The sequence below is a fragment of the Mizuhopecten yessoensis genome, unplaced genomic scaffold (genome assembly GCF_002113885.1).
Source record: "Mizuhopecten yessoensis strain PY_sf001 unplaced genomic scaffold, ASM211388v2 scaffold10175, whole genome shotgun sequence".
NCBI lineage: Eukaryota > Metazoa > Mollusca > Bivalvia > Pectinida > Pectinidae > Mizuhopecten > Mizuhopecten yessoensis.
In genome coordinates, this window is record NW_018408416.1 from 294,738 (window position 1) to 313,526 (window position 18,789).

An 18,789-nucleotide genomic window follows, 5' to 3' on the forward strand; every position below is an offset into this window, starting at 1 on the left:
GAATTCTACATTAGATATACTCTAAATGTCCGGTTGTTGCCCTGACTAGCTCAATGGCACAATATACAATTTCCGCTAACAATGAAATATATGATGATCGAAAAAAAGACATCTAGCGGTAAAAGGACATTCAACTTTTAGTATCCGATTTTTTTTAAAACTTTGATATAAACGACACAGAAAGCCAACGGAGTAGCCATTATACAGCTGGGAGCCCTAGTATTTAGTAATGAGCCGTCACGTGGACGTATTAACTTTTGTCCAACATGTCCGACTAACTTATTATATCATTTCTGACCATAGAAACCAAATCCTTGACATGTTTAAATTTGTTGCTGGATTTCTTAAATTCCTTGCTGAACTGCCATTTTTCTTATTCTTCATTTAATTATTTTTTTCAATATTCACAATCTCACATGAACCCCACCCAGCGTAGAAATCATTATCAAATGTTGCGAACAGCTTTTACTTAGGACATCAGCAGATACATTATACAACAATGAAATGATAAACTTTGAATTATTACAAAATCTAATAATTTGTTATGTAAGTTTTATTCTCTTCAACGTTATAATAAGACACAGAAAACAATCGAAAACACCCGTGTCCTCCGTTTCCGAGATTAACCACTACGTGAGACGGTTATAAACTGGCTGTAATTGTTTAGATCGTGTCTTGTGTAATGGTATACAGTAGGAGCAGCATACACATCAAAGTCAGTTTATCCAATAACATTCTCAACGATCTGAGAACTGACCATGTGTGTCCTCTCTGTGTCCAGTGTCGTGATAGAGTAATAAATCACTGGTCAGTCTCCCTGGGTATATAACAGGCCTGGGGCCACTGACCACTACTGGACGATACCTGGTCATAAGACACAATGAGGGTTAACGTGCTTATCCTTTTAGCTGGAGTGACGGTGATGGCGGGTAAGTTGATTATTACTTATTAACACGACTTCTTGCAAGCTTTTTTTCTTATTTCTCAGATAAAAAAAAGGTGTTGTCGCATATTACTAGACATTAGGAAAACCTAATATTTCAAATGTATATAAAAATACTTTTCTGTCAAATTTTGATGAAATATTAACAATAGGTACATCTGCATGTATGGAATAATAAAATGAGCGAAAAGAAAACAGGATTCTAGTTTTAAATAGATAACTACGTGGATAATACCGGAGCCTTGTATTCCGCCTTGGTAACCTTCAGCACGTAATTCCGGCTTGTGTTTCATCTCCATATCACGACATTATATTTTTACTGTAAGCGAAGTGGACTAAATGGTACATCATATAGATACCTAAATAATGGAAAACAATAGAAATGTGGATGCGAAATTTCCCTGAATGTTTCGCCGTAAGGTTATTTCTTGTTTCTGATACAGGGGCGGTGCCCAGTAGCCGTATAGTAGGCGGGGCCCAGGCGGATCCTAACGAGTGGCCGTGGCAAGTGTCACTACAGAGTCGTTCCGTCTTCTTCCTCCCTCCATCCAACTTCTGCGGCGGATCTCTCATAGCCCCTGATGTTGTGTTGACGGCTGCGCACTGCGTTGATGGAACCAGGTACGTCGTTTGTCTTAAACATTCAGATGTATAAGATCAAATATCTGGACATTCCTACCTTCTCCATTTCTTCTCTTTCCCTACATATATCTCCTTTGCTCATTCTTTTTCTCGTCAATTGAAAGGGCGAAAGGTCGTAATAGCGACTGTAAAACCATCAAAATCAGATCAAATCAATCAAACATCTCGAGTATTTTTTAGGTGTTTCGTCAATTTTGAAAAAGGTTGCATGCTCAGCGCAATTCCATAAGTATATCGTAGGGTTGATCATATACATTCGCATGTACTTTTGTAAATGCTCACTGGGCATGCGTTTATACAATCGCTTCTGTGCGCCTCGTCAGGAATAGTTCGACCATACCAACATCTCACCAGCTCCAATTGACTCTATACAGAAATGCTCAAGTAAAAAATGTGGTTTCTTTTTCATTGTAGTCCGTCGTCGGTGACTGTGGTGGCAGGTCTTCACCGCCAGGGGTCTACATCAGGATCTCAGACAGTACCGGTATCTCGCATCATAATGGTAAGTCTACATACGATGTACCTGTAAATATTAGCGGTATAAAGTCAGTAAGTCCGTGTTGTATGAGTTATGTAAAAAATGAGTAATGACGTATGCAAAAAGTGATTAAGATCGGTTAAAGAGTATTACATCATAATCAGCAAAACAGACATAGACCATAGATCTGAAAATGATGACGTCAAAAACTTGCCCATGTTTTGAAAATGTTATTTGTATCAATTCTTGAAATTTAATTACGTCTCATATGAAAGGAAAATTTATTTTTTATGGTATAATAGCGCTGCTAAAAATCTAATGTATTGCTTGTGCTAAGATTGTTACATTGCTATCACAGACCGTAAATATCCACGCGCGCACGGTGAATATCAAAGCTTACTGTGTGGGTTACAAAACTTTCAGGGATATTGAGTGTCATCACAAAAAACATCCATAGACTTTTTCAGATTTGCCTCTTCGACTTAGTTATTCGAGGTTTTTTTCATATCTTTCCCACTACATGCTAATCACTAGAGAATTCCATGGTAGTTTTTCGTAATACAATAATCTCCCCTTAATTTCGTGTTGGATATAATGTAGCGCGATTTGATGACCAGGGTATACGTACTACGGTTGAGACGACAGTATAATTCTGAGGCCCAGGGTTCGAAACCTGGTCTGGCGCTGTTGCATATTTTACACTCAGAACACTGTTCTTGATTTCTTCTTGTTCATTTCAACTTGATTATTTTTCTATAAAAGTATATATTTTTTTTATTTTTTTATTTTTTTTTTTTGTGGGTATTTTATCTTTCTTTCTTCAAAAATGACCTATCGAGCTATAATAATGCAAAGTTAGAGTTTTTGGTAGAGTACGGAAAACCTTCACTAGATAACGCGTAACAGATTCCATACAGGTAAAAACTAATTTCAGGTATTGATTTCATATTCTCCTCAAACGAACTCATGACAGGTGAAAGTATATCCAAACAATTAATATGAGACCAAGTTGCCAGCACATTTATAGCTAGCCGCTAATAAGTACAGCCAAAATACGAAGTCAGTTTCCAATCAGATTCTTTGTTAATTTACTTCTTTTTTCAAATTATTTTCGTGACTTCGTTTAATATCCAATTTGAATAAAACTTGATATTCTATTAGAGAATCATCCCGTGTTTCTTGTGGTAATATTTATAGTATTGACTCTGTTGTTGAGATATCACATTTCATCCCAGCATAAACATTATGCTTTGACGTCGTTCCCGTATACACAATGTTAAATTTTGCCGTAAAATTGTTTGGTAATAATTCTATGAAAGGGTAATGAAGTGAAATGTTACCAATAGAAACGCTACATATTTTCTAGCTATGTGCCAATTTTTATAAATTGTTGACTAAAAACGAAGTCAGGAAAACTAATTTTCGAAAAGTAAATAAAAATAGAAGCTAATGGGGAAAATGAAGTGACCTGAAAGTCTTTTGACCTCCTACTGTACATCGTTGTATTTGTTTCAACAGTTCGGTTGCTTGATGCTTTTGGTTTACAGCATCCGCAGTACGACAATTCAGGTGCTGGATTCCCTAACGACATCGCCGTCTTGAGACTGTCTCGGTCAGTGAGTACTGCAGACAAGACTGCCCAAATTGTTCAACTGCCAGGCGAGAACATGAGTTTCCTTGACAACCCCGACTGTTGGATCACTGGATGGGGGAAAACTGATGGTAAGAAAACACTTACAAGGAAATTCAGAACTTACAAAATTTAAAGTAAATTCTTATCCTTTTTAAAAAAAAGATATGATTCGATGGTATTCTGTTTAAAAAAATAGCAAGGCAAAATTCTGACAGCACTTTGAAGTAGTAATTTTCTTGATATTTTAGTAGTTAATTCAAATTCCATCAGGGTATCTGTCTCAAGCACATTTCCATTTTATTTATGGTATTGTTATATCCTGGGCACGGCCCCGATATTCGTCTAACATTACGATATCAATGACCATCTCCGCAAATATATGTCATTGGACTATGTTATATCCTGGTCACGACTCCGTCGATTTTAGATATATATTTCAATCGTAATGTTCAATATATATGTGTCTGCAAATATTTCATAATGTTGACAGCTAACAGTGGCACGGCCGAAGTTCTTATGGAGGCCCGGATGGAAGTGATCAGTAACGGTGACTGTGAACAGAGTTGGTCCCAGGTGTCGGGGGCTAGTATCTACGACACACACATCTGTATAGAGGCCCAAGGCAAATCCGCATGTAGTGTACGTACATCTCCTACTTTAGATTAAAAAAATAGGATAACACATACAAAATAGTTTAGACCGATGTAACATTCATAAAATAGCCAGATAACCCAAATTAATATGTTCTACATCAGGAAATCATAAAAAAACTCTCAAAGAAATGCTAACGAATAGCGTCTTTTTTTCTCTTGTAGAATGCATAATGAGTATTTGTTTTCTTTTTATTATATCAATAGTAAATAATTTCACTATTTCACATGTATAGATGAAATCCTTTTTGCATCATCGATATCCAGAGGTTACGCTCACTGCACCCATGGAATATGTCGTAGCAAAATCGAAGGCTCGGTGTGCACCGTCTTGCGAATGAGACGAGAAGACTAGTTTGATCCTTTGATGTACACCAAAATAATCTCGCGGTCGCGTAACGGTAAAACTTATTTTCTTTGAGGTCGGGCGTCGCTCCTCTGTTACCTTCAAAGGACAAGAATCAACCTAGTGATTGGTCAGATTTTTCTACCTGACACCAATCAAATAGCTAGCAAAGTGCCTTCAATTTTGCTATGACATATTCAAGGGGTGCAGAGGTCGAAAGTGAGGTAACCCCTGGATTTAATACCCTGTGCTACATTACAATATATAGCCTGGCGTGTATTTCCTTACAGGGAGATTCCGGTGGCCCCCTAGTATGTCGGGTTGATGGGAAGTACGCCCTAGCTGGAGCCACGTCCTGGGGGATCACCACATGTGAGGGCTTTCCCAGTGTGTATGTCCGGGTCAGCAAGTACCTTTCCTGGATCAACAGCAACATGTAACCAGACAATGGAAAGCTTATACTACTGTGCAATAAAATGTTATACCGTAAAATGTAGTGGTCTTTTTATTGTTGACGTGACTGAATGTACCAATATTAAAAAGACTCCACAAGATTTGAATTGTGTAATTGTGTGTGTCAGAAGATTAAGGCTAGCATTACAATTCTGGAAATTTTTGTACTATGGTATTCAAGTAAAATTTGTCAAACTTTCAAAACTAACCATAATGAATAAACTTATTTTAGTCAAGAAACAAAGTGGTACAATGAAGTTTATCATTTCTTGTGACGGTAAAACAAAAACTGTAAAACGCAAGTTTTAAATCAACCACTATTATCAAGAAAATGTAAAGCTTTTATTAAAAGTGCTTATTCACAGGGTAAAGAAAAACAATATCTGTTATAGGTCAGATATATCTCCTAATATATCTGTTATATGTCTGATATATCTCTAATATATGTTATAGGTCAGATATATCTCCTAATATATCTGTTATAGGTCAGATATATCTCCTAATACATCTGTTATATCTCCTAATATATCTGTTATAGGTCAGATTTATCTCCTAACATAATTATCTGTTATAGGTCAGATATATCTCCTAATACATCTGTTATATCTCCTAATATATCTGTTATAGGTCTGATATATCTCCTAATATATCGGTTATAGGTCAGATGTATCTCCTAATATATCTGTTGTTTCTACTAATATATCTGTTATAGGTCAGATATATCTCTAATATATCTGTTATAGCTGATATCTCCCCTAATTTATCTGTTATATGTCTGATATCTCCCCTAATTTATCTGTTATATGTCTGATATCTCCCCTAATATATCTGTTATAGGTCAGATATATCTCCTTATATATCTGTTATAGGTCAGATATATCTCTAATATATCTGTTATAGGTCAGATATATATCTCCTAATATATCTGTTATAGGTAAGATATATCTCCTAATATATCTGTTATATGTCTGATATATCTCCTAATATATCTGTTATAGGTCAGATATATATCTCCTAATATATCTGTTATAGGTCAGATTTATCTCCTAACATAATTATCTGTTATAGGTCAGATATATCTCCTATATCTGTTATAGGTCAGATATATCTCCTAATATATCTGTTATAGATCAGATATATCTCTAATATATCTGTTATAGGTCAGATATATATCTCGTAATATATCTGTTATAGGTCAGATATATCTACTAATATATCTGTTATAGGTCAGATATATTTCCTAATATCTCTTATATAGGTCTAATATATCTCTAATATATCTGTTATATGTCTGATATCTCCCCTAATATATCTGTTATAGGTCAGATATATATCTCGTAATATATCTGTTATAGGTCAGATATATCTTTTATAGGTCAGATGTATCTCCTAATATATCTCTTATAGGTCAGATATATCTCCTAATATACCTGTTATAGGTCAGATATTTCTCCTAATATATCTGTTATAGGTCAGATGTATCTCCTAATATACCTGTTATATATCTGTAATATGTCTGATATATCTCCTAATACATCTGTTATAGGTCAGATATAGCTCCTAAGATATCTGTTATAGATCAGATATATCTCTAATATATCTGTTATAGGTCAGATATATCTACTAATATATCTGTTATAGGTCAGATATATATCTCATAACATAATTATCTGTTATAGGTCAGATATATCTCCTAATATACCTATTATAGGTCAGATATATCTCCTAATATATCCGTTATAGGTTAGATATATCTCTAATATATCTGTTGTATCTACTAATATATCTGTTATAGGTCAGATATATATCTCATAACATAATTATCTGTTATAGGTCAGATATATCTCCCATATCTGTTATAGGTCAGATATATCTCCTATATCTGTTATAGGTCAGATATATCTCCTAATATATCCGTTATAGGTCAGATTTATCTCCTAATATATCTGTGATAGGTCAGATATATCTCTAATATATCTGTTATAGGTCAGATCTATTTCCTAATATCTCTTATATAGGTCTGATATATCTCTAATATATCGGTTATATGTCTGATATCTCCCTTAATATATCTGTTATATGTCTGATATATCTGTTAGGTCAGATATATTTCCTAATATATCTGTTATAGGTCTGATCTATCTCTAATATATCTGTTATATGTCTGATATCTCCCCTAATATATCTGTTATATGTCTGATTTATCTCCTAATATATCTGTAATATGTCTGATATATCTCCTAATACATCTGTTATAGGTCAGATATAGCTCCTAAGATATCTGTTATAGATCAGATATATCTCTAATATATCTGTTATAGGTCAGATATATATCTCGTAATATATCTGTTATAGGTCAGATATATCCCCTAATATATCTGTTATAGGTCAGATATATCTACTAATATATCTGTTATAGGTCAGATATATATCTCCTCATATATCTGTTATAGGTCAGATTTATCTCCTAACATAATTATCTGTTATAGGTCAGATATATCTCCCATATCTGTTATAGGTCAGATATATCTCCTTATATACCTGTTATAGGTCAGATATATCTCCTAATATATCGGTTATAGGTCAGATATATCTCCTAATATATCGGTTATAGGTCAGATATATCTCCTAATATATTTATAGGTCTGATATATCTCTAATATATCTGTTATATGTCTGATATCTCCCCTAATATATCTGTTATATGTCTGATATATCTCCTAATATATCTGTTATAGGTCAGATATATCTCCTAATATATCTGTTATAGATCAGATATATCTCTAATATATTTGTTATAGGTCAGATGTATCTCCTAATATATCTGTTGTTTCTCCTAATATATCTGTTATAGGTCAGATATATCTGTTATAGGTCAGATGTATCTCCTAATATATCTGTTAAAGGTCAGATATATCTCCTAATATATCTGTTATAGGTCAGATATATCTCTAATATATCTGTTGTTTCTCCTAATATATCTGTTATAGGTCAGATATATCTGTTATAGGTCAGATGTATCTCCTAATATATCTGTTATAGGTCAGATATATCTCTAATATATCTGTTATAGGTCAGATATATCTCTAATATATCTGTTATAGGTCAGATATATCTCCTAAAACATCTGTTATATCTCCTTATATATTTGTTAAAGGTCAGATGTATCTCCTAATATACCTGTTATAGGTCAGATATATCTCCTAATATATCTGTTATAGGCCAGATATATCTCCTAATATATCTGTTATAGGTCATCCTAATATATCTGTTATAGGTCAGATATATCTCTAATATATCTTTTATAGGTCAGATATATCTCCTTATATATCTGTTATATGTCTGAAATATCTCCTTATATATCTGTTATAGGTCAGATATATCTCTTAATATATCTGTTATAGGTCAGATATATCTCCTAAAACATCTGTTATCAGATATATCTCCTAATACATCTGTTATATCTCCTTATATATCTGTTATAGGTCAGATATATCTCTTAATATATCTGTTATAGGTCAGATATATCTCCTAATATACCTGTTATAGATCAGATATATCTCTAATATATCTGGCTTAGGTCAGATATATCTCCTAATCTCTAGTATATCTGTTATAGGTCAGATATATCTCATTATATATCTGTTGTAGGTCTGATATATCTCCTAATAATCTGTTATATGTCAGCTATATCTCATTATATATCTGTTTTAGGTCAGATATATCTCCTAATATATCTGTTATAGGCCAGATATATCTCCTAATATATCTGTTATAGGTCAAATATATCTCCTAATATATCTGTTATAGGTCAGATACATCTCCTAATATATCTGTTATATGTCTGATATATCTCCTTATATATCTGTTATAGGTCTGATATATCTCCTAATATATCGGTTATATGTCATATATATCTGTTATAGGTCAGATATATCTCCTAAAACATCTGTTATCAGATATATCTCCTAATACATCTGTTATATCTCCTTATATATCTGTTATAGGTCAGATGTATCTCCTAATATACCTGTTATAGGTCAGATATATCACCTAATATATCTGTTATAGGTCAGATATATCTCATAATATATCTGTTATATGTCAGATATATCTCTAATATATCTGTTATAGGTGAGATATATCTCTAATATATCTGTTATAGGTCAGATACATCTCCTAATATATCTGTTATATGTCTGATATATCTCCTAATATATCTGTTATAGGTCAGATAGATCTCCTTATATATCTGTTATAGGTCAGATATATCTCCTAATACATCTGTTATAGGTCAGATATATCTCCTAATATAACCGTTATAGGTCAGATATATCTCCTAATATATCTGTATATCTCTAATATATCTGTTATAGGTCAGATATATCTCTAATATATCTTTTATAGGTCAGATATATCTCCTAAAACATCTGTTATATCTCCGTATATATTTGTTAAAGGTCAGATGTATCTCCTAATATACCAGTTATAGGTCAGATATATCTCCTAATATATCTGTATATCTCTAATATATCTGTTATAGGTCAGATATATCTCTAATATATCTGTTGTTTCTCCTAATATATCTGTTATAGGTCAGATATATCTCTAATATATCTTTTATAGGTCAGATATATCTCCTTATATATCTGTTATATGTCTGAAATATCTCCTTATATATCTGTTATAGGTCAGATATATCTCTTAATATATCTGTTATAGGTCAGATATATCTGCTAATATATCTGTTATAGATCAGATATATCTCTAATATATCTGGTTTAGGTCAGATATATCTCCTAATCTCTAGTATATCTGTTATAGGTCAGATATATCTCATTATATATCTGTTGTAGGTCTGATATATCTCCTAATAATCTGTTATATGTCAGCTATATCTCATTATATATCTGTTTTAGGTCAGATATATCTCCTAATCTCTAATATATCGGTTATAGGTCAGATATATCTCCTTATATATCTGTTATAGGTCAGATATATCTCCTAATATATCTGTTTTAGGTCAGATATATCTCTTAATCTCTAATATATCGGTTATAGGTCAGATATATCTCCTAATATATCTGTTATAGGTCTGATATATCTCCTAATATATCGGTTATATGTCATATATATCTGTTATAGGTCAGATATATCTCCTAATATATCTGTTATAGGACAGATATATCTCCTAATATATCTGTTTTAGGTCAGATATATCTCTTAATCTCTAATATATCGGTTATAGGTCAGATATATCTCCTAATATATCTGTTTTAGGTCAGATATATCTCTTAATCTCTAATATATCGGTTATAGGTCAGATATATCTCCTAATATATCTGTTATATGTCAGATATATCTCCTAATATATCTGTTATAGATCAGATATATCTCTAATATATGATATAGGTCAGATATATCTCCTAATATATGTGTTATAGGTCTGATATATCTCCTTATATATCTGTTATAGGTCAGATATATCTGTTATAGGTCAGATAGATCTCCTTATATATCTGTTATAGGTCAGATATATCTCCTAATACATCTGTTATAGGTCTGATATATCTCCTAATATATCGGTTATATGTCATATATATCTGTTATAGGTCAGATATATCTCCTAATACATCTGTTATAGGTCAGATATATCTCCTAATATATCTGTTATAGATCAGATATATCTCTAATATATCTGTTATAGGTCAGATATATCTCCTAATACATCTGTTATAGGTCAGATATATCTCCTAATATACCTGTTATAGGTCAGATATATCTCCTAATATATCTGTTATAGATCAGATATATCTCTAATATATCTGTTATAGGTCAGATATATCTCCTAAGATATCGGTTATATGTCAGATATATCTGTTATAGGTCAGATATATCTCCTAAAACATCTGTTATATCTCCTTATATATTTGTTAAAGGTCAGATGTATCTCCTAATATACCTGTTATAGGTCAGATATATCTCCTAATATATCTGTTATATGTCAGATATATCTCTAATATATCTGTTATAGGTCAGATATATCTCCTAATACATCTGTTATATCTCCTTATATATCTGTTATAGGTCAGATAGATCTCCTTATATATCTGTTATAGGTCAGATATATCTCTAATATATCTGTTATAGGTCAGATATATCTCCTAATACATCTGTTATATCTCCTTATATATCTGTTATAGGTCAGATATACCTCCTAATATATCTGTTATAGGTCAGATATATCTCTAATATATCTGTTATAGGTCAGATATATCTCTAATATATCTGTTATAGGTCAGATATATCTCTAATATATCTGTTATAGGTCAGATATATCTCCTAATACATCTGTTATAGGTCAGATATATCTCCTAATATATATGTTATAGGTCAGATATATCTCCTAATATATCTGTTTTAGGTCAGATATATCTCTTAATCTCTAATATATCGGTTATAGGTCAGATATATCTCCTAATATATCTGTTTTAGGTCAGATATATCTCTTAATCTCTAATATATCGGTTATAGGTCAGATATATCTCCTAATATATCTGTTATAGATCAGATATATCTCTAATATATGTTATAGGTCAGATATATCTCCTAATATATCTGTTATATGTCAGATATATCTCCTAATATATCTGTTATAGATCAGATATATCTCTAATATATGATATAGGTCAGATATATCTCCTAATATATGTGTTATAGGTCTGATATATCTCCTTATATATCTGTTATAGGTCAGACAGGTAGATACGTATGGGTACTGCATGTTTCCCGATACTTGTATTTAATTTACATGACTGTGCAAATGTATGTGGGAAGAACACAAACAAGTTACAACATATAATTTATTTTTATTGTCAATTGCATCAGGTACAAAATAACATGATGACATTTCCTGGCGGTAAGTAACAGCCTGAACTTGTATGAACTGGGCTGATAAATGATAACAGCAGATGTTGTCTGAATCTCACTCTAGATAACCTGGAGGCATCAGATACTTAAAATAACATAAGTTGCAATAATTCGCCAAAGGAGTGAAATTCTAAATTTTATCAATACTCATGATGTAATATTACTGTAAAGTGAAAGTAAAATGACAATTTCCATTATGAACCCAGGTATTATTAAAGAAAAATGAAAATTCCTGCTTCAATAACAACGCTGATATGATGACGTTACCACAGATATCTTGAGTGAGATGCAGACAACATTCCTAGGTCCTTACATTATAAGCTTGGTCAGGTGTAAACCAAGTACACATCCACATATAACACAATTTGGATCAAGATATAGTTTCAACACCAACAAGCACATTGCAAGGCAGTCATATTAAGTATATTAAAACTTCTTCATGATTTTGTCTTCAAAATGGTTTGATAACTACAACTATTCTATAATTTCTATTTTGTAGACATGATTCCCTTATTTTCTTAAAAGTAGGATGCAACGATTTTTATACAAATGAAAGATGTCCAAATTTAAAGTGACAAGCAATTATAGGTAGACTTTCCAATGAAATTTTACAAACATGACATTTTAACAAAGTAAGATTTAGCTAAGCTTACTATTTTTTTGTTCGATTATTAACCAATATTGAGAAAAGAACATGAACTTTAAAGTTAATTTATAAAAAAAATGTATGGTTGTGAATTAAAATACATGTATTGATCTAAAAACCTTGGGAAAACCCTAGTTTTTTGGTCAACAGATAAACCTGTATTATTTTGATTCAATCAACAACTAAAACATTTTTGGATCAAATTAGGATCTTCTCCAAATATTCTTATGACTGAAAATACTTGATAAAAAAATACATTTGATCACATGTTTTGGTTTGACAGAGAAAAAAAATCTTACACTAACTTATCTCAAAAGTTTAGTTTGGCACATATCATAACAAATAACACAATGAATTCCACTTCCTAGTGATGGCTTTCCTGGGAAAACAAGGAACACTGGAACAAGAGGAAACATGGCCGGCCTGAGTAATTGGCCGTTTTATAACAGACATAAATTCTGTAACAACTTTAACAGGATAAGTAAGGGATACTTGTTTCATTTCTTGGAATTTTAGCCTAGATCATGTAATTTTTTCCACATACATCACACAAATGATCTCTAATATATATTTAAGTTACAAAACATACTCGCCCAACACTTTACTGTAGGGGAAGGCATGTCCTGATCGCACACATTTGTTCTGTTACAGAAATTAAACACCATCACTAGGGAGATTTTACTGACATTTCTGGGGAGCGAGTCGTGTTCAGAGCCGCGACATTTGCAGTAAATATTCAGTACATGTAGATAATGGAGAAAAGTAAACCAATCATCCCTCTATGATGACTAGACAAGGAATTCACAAACCTGTTGATATTTATCTGTTTTAAATAAGATTTATAAAGAAGTTAAGCAGAAACTCTATAAATCTATTTCCAATGTCTATCAGTTTCATCTTCTATAAGCTTCTTTAAGATATGCACAATTTCATCAAATTGTCCTTATGCTATCCTTAAAAAGAACTGAAAACTCACTCCAAATAGCTAGGTATACAGTATAAGCACAGTTCAAAATTTTCATTTAGACAACTCATTTTTTTTTTTTTTTAAATTGACAGGGTGTTGAGTAAACCCTTCATGATAGTAATTCAACTATTCAAAACAAGAAAATCCAACAGGTATCCATGTATAGGTGATCCTTTGGCTCCTTGTTAACTGAGGAGAGATTTGATAACTAAACATTATGGCCTCCTGTACTTAACACTGTGAAATGGTCAACAACATCACATTTCCAGCTTTCTAGGACAGACTGATCAGGTCCATTCTATTACATACAATATAATGTACAAAAGAATGACTCTTTATTTTATTTTAATACTCTGGAATCGTTTCGAGGATAATGGCAATGATCACATTTCATAAATTTTCATATAAATCAACAGGAAGGTGAACTTGTGAAAGACCTATGGGAGAAAGTTCAGCAGGTGAAAACATCGTACCTGATCATTTCTACACTCAGTTGTTTTCTTTATACAAATCACCATTGTATTACCAAGTACAAATGCATACTGAAACACTGATAAGTGAATAAGTATCATCTAAATATTTGTGATTAAATCAAACTATATTGGCAAATTGAAAACAACTATCAAAATAACGTGATACGCTTTTTTCCTCAATTTTGTTCCATAACGATTTATAATGCACCTTTGATAAATTCCATACTTTAAAAAAAAAATAAAAAAAAAATGCAAAGGACAATGGATTGCTCACTTATTTGAATAACTATCTATCTCCCTAAACTAAGGACACTATCACCCTAATTTGGTCGAAACCTGGCAGATAGTTTTATAAGTAATGTAGTTTAAAGCAATCAGCCAATCTGAACCCTTTTGACCCCTCCTTCAGCTCCAAGGAGGACTGTCCTTTCTTTTTGATACTCATAATATAAAATAACTACTAACAAAGTATTGTTAAATTCTGTTCAGTGTTTTTGGAGGAGAGTTTCCTTACTGTAAATGTTTGACAATAGATGACAGACAAAGCAACACCATATACGCTCCCTGTAGTACATTGTACCAGGTGGGCTAACAATCCTACCTAACAAAACGTACCAGGTGGGCTAACAATCCTACCTAACAAAACGTACCAGGTGAGCTAACAATCATACCTAAAAAATCGTACCAGGTGAGCTAACAATCCTACCTAACAAAACAGTGTGACGTGACCTGAAGATTTGTGACAGAACATAACTACAGACTTCCCAACATTCACCAAAATATACAAAATAGCTTTAAATCTGGAGCAGCATCTGACTTATCATTACAAGCATACATTAACACAAATTCGTTGGATATTGCATTGGAAAGTATAAATTTTATGTCAAAACAAAGAAATTGACTGTCTACTGCATACAACCATGATTAATTTGAAACTAAATGTTTGAACACAATCATGACAACCTCAACATCCACACAACACCCTCCATCCCCTATACCGATCCTATATCATATTAGTAATAATGGGGGTTTACAAATGGAGTTAACTCCCTGAGGACTGAATGATACATTTTAGTTTGCAGCAACTCAAGCTTAATATATGATGTTGATGTGTCTTCAGACATGGCATCCTAAATATGTTTGCAGATTCTATAATAAAAGGTGGTCAAAATATGCTACAATAAAAACTCTTTACAGCCCCGATATCAGCAAAGGATGCCACGAGGGTAAACAACACATGATGACATATTCGTGATGGGATAGAATTATGTTAAAACTTCGATCTGTGGATGGGAATAAATGTAAAGCCTTGTAACTCAATTGATTTTAAAGTGAAACAGTGACATGATTGGTGAATGGTTAAATAGTACTGGTACTTAGTGGTACTACAGTGGCACTACAGTAGTACACAGTGGAAGCTGATTTTATTAGCCGATACCTGGTTATAGTGTACAAATACATTGCATTGTCTAAAATAACAGCTGTTGTATACATTTATGTATGTAAGCCAACTATAAGCCTGGTAAAAACAACTTAGACAAGGGAGACAATTGAAACAGAACCAGCTGTTCACACAAGCTTGTAAATGTATAAAGTAATGACATTTATGTTAACGGCAAAAATAAAGTTGACCAAAAATAAAAACTCTTGTAATATAGTGTGCAATTATCAGAATTCTCTGGCAGACTAGGGTCGAGGAATAAAATGTAATAAGTTCACAATGAAAGAAATCTGATATTTTAGAAAATACAAAATATATACCTGGTAGTATATCACATGGTATACCTCAAATATATGTTTCCTCTGTACCCATGTTTACCCACCTAGTCAATACTTTCTAAAGCAGACAAATACTCCAGTTTTATTAGTTGGTAAATGCTGTTGTGTTTAAAATTCAGTTGAAAATTTGGAGTTAACTCCCTTGGACCAAAACCAATCGGATAAATGCCACCATACAAAAACCAATACTGCATGCGAGTCCCTGGACAAGTCGGTCACTCCCTGGACAAGTCGGTCACTCCCTGGACAAGTCGGTCACTCCCCGACTTATGTCACCCCATTGCAATATGCCATTTTATTAGTAACTATAAACGTGTCCATAAACCAACCTATATGTCCCTCAGCAATTAGATAATTTACATTTTGGGTATTACTTAAAATACCAACAGTCCTACAGAGTGACTTCTCTACACAAAACTCAGGCATTTATTGTAGTATGATAGTCAAAACACCATCAACTTTCTTTTTAATTTTTTTCTTTTTTATATTTTCCCCTCCTGGAAGTCAAGTGACCAAGTATGGAATCAACCTGACAAAAACAAACATCACTGTTATGCATGGTAAAAATCACAATGACAAAATGGGATACATGCAAATGAGAAAATGTCAATAAAATTACAAAAAATACGAAAGCATTTTAAACACAACACAGTAAAAATTGTACACAATGAACTGAAATGATGAACATAAATACTGATTACAGAGTTGCACCATGGTGATGTATGACTCATAAAAAGGGGCGGGGCAATAACAGTGATGAGGCCACGCCACTTGTACCCTTACCCAAACCCTTTGGACCAAGACAGGGGCAAGGTTACTTTTGTCAATTATCTCTCATAAAACATTTGGTTTTTTGCACCTTTAATGATTTTTTATGCAGCAAGACCATTTAAAGTACCAGTTAATTTTGTATAATCATGACATAACTCAATATCTGAAGTGTACACTTTCACGACAAAAGTGTAATCTGTAGCCTCTGCCTTGGCCAAACAGCACAAACATGTCAGTAGACTGTTGCATATTAATTATAAATAAAACCTGTACAACTACACTTTACTTTCCTTATAAATCTCCACATCAATAATATCACTGGCATCTCGAGGCACCCATGGAGTGCCGTAAACATCACAAGATAAAGACTGCTCTGAGCTCTTCAATTTCTGTAAAGAGTCTTCTGTTTTGAGTTGCCTGTTGGCCTGAATGCCACAGGGTGTTGCACTACTCCCTAGATTAGCTGAATCTGTGTCTGAAGCACCATTGTATTGTAACTGTGAGGACATTTCCTCAGACAAGTCATGGCCGTCAACTATTTCAGACAAAGTCCTATTTAATGTTTCTGGGTTTTCGAGATCTGTGAAATCCTCCTCGTCTTCTTCGTCCTCGTCATCGACCTTATCCTTACCAGGTCCACAGAAGCCATTGTGTCTTGGCCGCTCGCTTTCTGGTGTCTTCTGCATCAGTTTTAGTTGTAAAACCTGTAACAGAAACTCCATCATAAAGTATGTTTACAGATATCAACTTTTCTGTTCTATAATTGGAAACGGAAAATTCCATAAAATCTAACTCTTTTTTGTTCCCTCCTTTTTTCCCTTTGTTCAAAACATATGAAACAAGATACAATAATATCAGACTACATCAAATTTGCCTTATTTTGCAGATATAACAAATGTAAAGGTGCTAATGGCACTGCCATATACATACAATTATTGTACATCCTGATGATGATCATTATCAATAATATCAAGTATTGTAATGTTTAGTTACTGAAAAAGGCCAGAAAGGACAGGAAGTATCACTTGATGTGAATAATTTTGTCATTAATGATTGTATAATGATTTAGAAGTACCTGTTACATGCACTTGGAGCATCAACATATACATGTACTACTAACGTATGTGTATAACAGACATCAAGGACATTCTTATACATACAACAGGTACCAAGTCAAGTGTTAGCTCTAGTTGTGATCATGCACAGAAAACAACTATGTTTGTGAATTAAGAAAAAGTGATCTCAACATTTTCAAAATTAAGATGTCATTTTGAAAGAAAAATGTGGGGTTTTTGCTCACACTTCATACTTACTTAAATGTGATTGAGGAATAGAATTGATTAAATGTGATTGAGGAATAGAATCAATCAAATGTACTTTTTCTTCTAAAGCCAACATCAGCTTGTATATATTTTTTTCACTTCTAAATGCAATAAATTATTAATCATAATTTACACTGTCATCAAGGCAATTTATTTGATGTACATATGTACCCTGTATATACCAAACTCCAGCACAACACATATGATCTTGTTATATTAATTTTAAAGTTACGGGTATAGGATCTAAAAGCCCTGCAGTCTATCTAAAGCAGCTCTCCACAAGCCTCTCTACAAGCAGTTACTGTCCTAACCATACCACTCCAATAAGACTCTATGTATACCTAATACAATCATTAATGAGTCACCGATCAAACTTACTTGGTTTTCTAAAATCATGTGAAAATATTCTTAAACTCTGCCTACAATATTTACTAACATTTATTTAAATATTATGGATTACAGTGTTTGTAGTATTTAATGAATTGTGATGATCAAAGTTATTATCATGTGGATCAGTAGAAACATGCATGGAGTCCAGATTATACAGCAGAGATGCTTAGATTAACGATGCTAATTAAGGTTGAAGAAATTTACATTTTGAAAATTCTATTTTGTTTTTTCATTTCTTATTTTGCATTAAATTTAACCTAATTTAATCTCATTCTGACTTTACAAAATGTTTACACGTTTGTTTTAAGAGCAAGTTTTCATTGCCCTGTTATAACATATTGTAGGGTACGTATTTTCGCTGTTTTT

The 18,789-nt window shown here is 32.6% G+C and overlaps 2 protein-coding genes across 8 annotated transcripts in view; one reads left to right on the plus strand and one right to left on the minus strand.

Annotated features, from left to right (window-relative positions):
* Positions 1–755: 755 nt before the first annotated feature.
* On the plus strand, positions 756–5,212 carry LOC110459661 (fibrinolytic enzyme, isozyme C-like). Its single transcript, XM_021512018.1, has 6 exons — positions 756–929; positions 1,387–1,564; positions 2,000–2,087; positions 3,611–3,785; positions 4,187–4,335; positions 4,983–5,212. The coding sequence occupies exons 1-6, from the start codon at positions 881–883 to the stop codon at positions 5,130–5,132; spliced, it is 789 nt and encodes a 262-aa protein (XP_021367693.1). The 5' UTR covers positions 756–880; the 3' UTR covers positions 5,133–5,212.
* A 6,787-nt stretch (positions 5,213–11,999) lies between these two features.
* LOC110459654 (ecotropic viral integration site 5 ortholog-like) overlaps positions 12,000–18,789 on the minus strand; it is a 73,053-nt gene continuing 66,263 nt past the window's right edge. For 5 of the 7 annotated variants that reach the window (XM_021512002.1, XM_021512005.1, XM_021512004.1 and 2 more), the window contains one exon: positions 12,000–17,415. In XM_021512002.1, the coding sequence (XP_021367677.1) occupies positions 16,987–17,415 (429 nt within the window). In that variant the 3' untranslated portion in view covers positions 12,000–16,986. The remainder of the gene's footprint in view (positions 17,416–18,789) is intronic. The other 2 variants (XM_021512010.1, XM_021512007.1) reach the window with 2 other exon arrangements.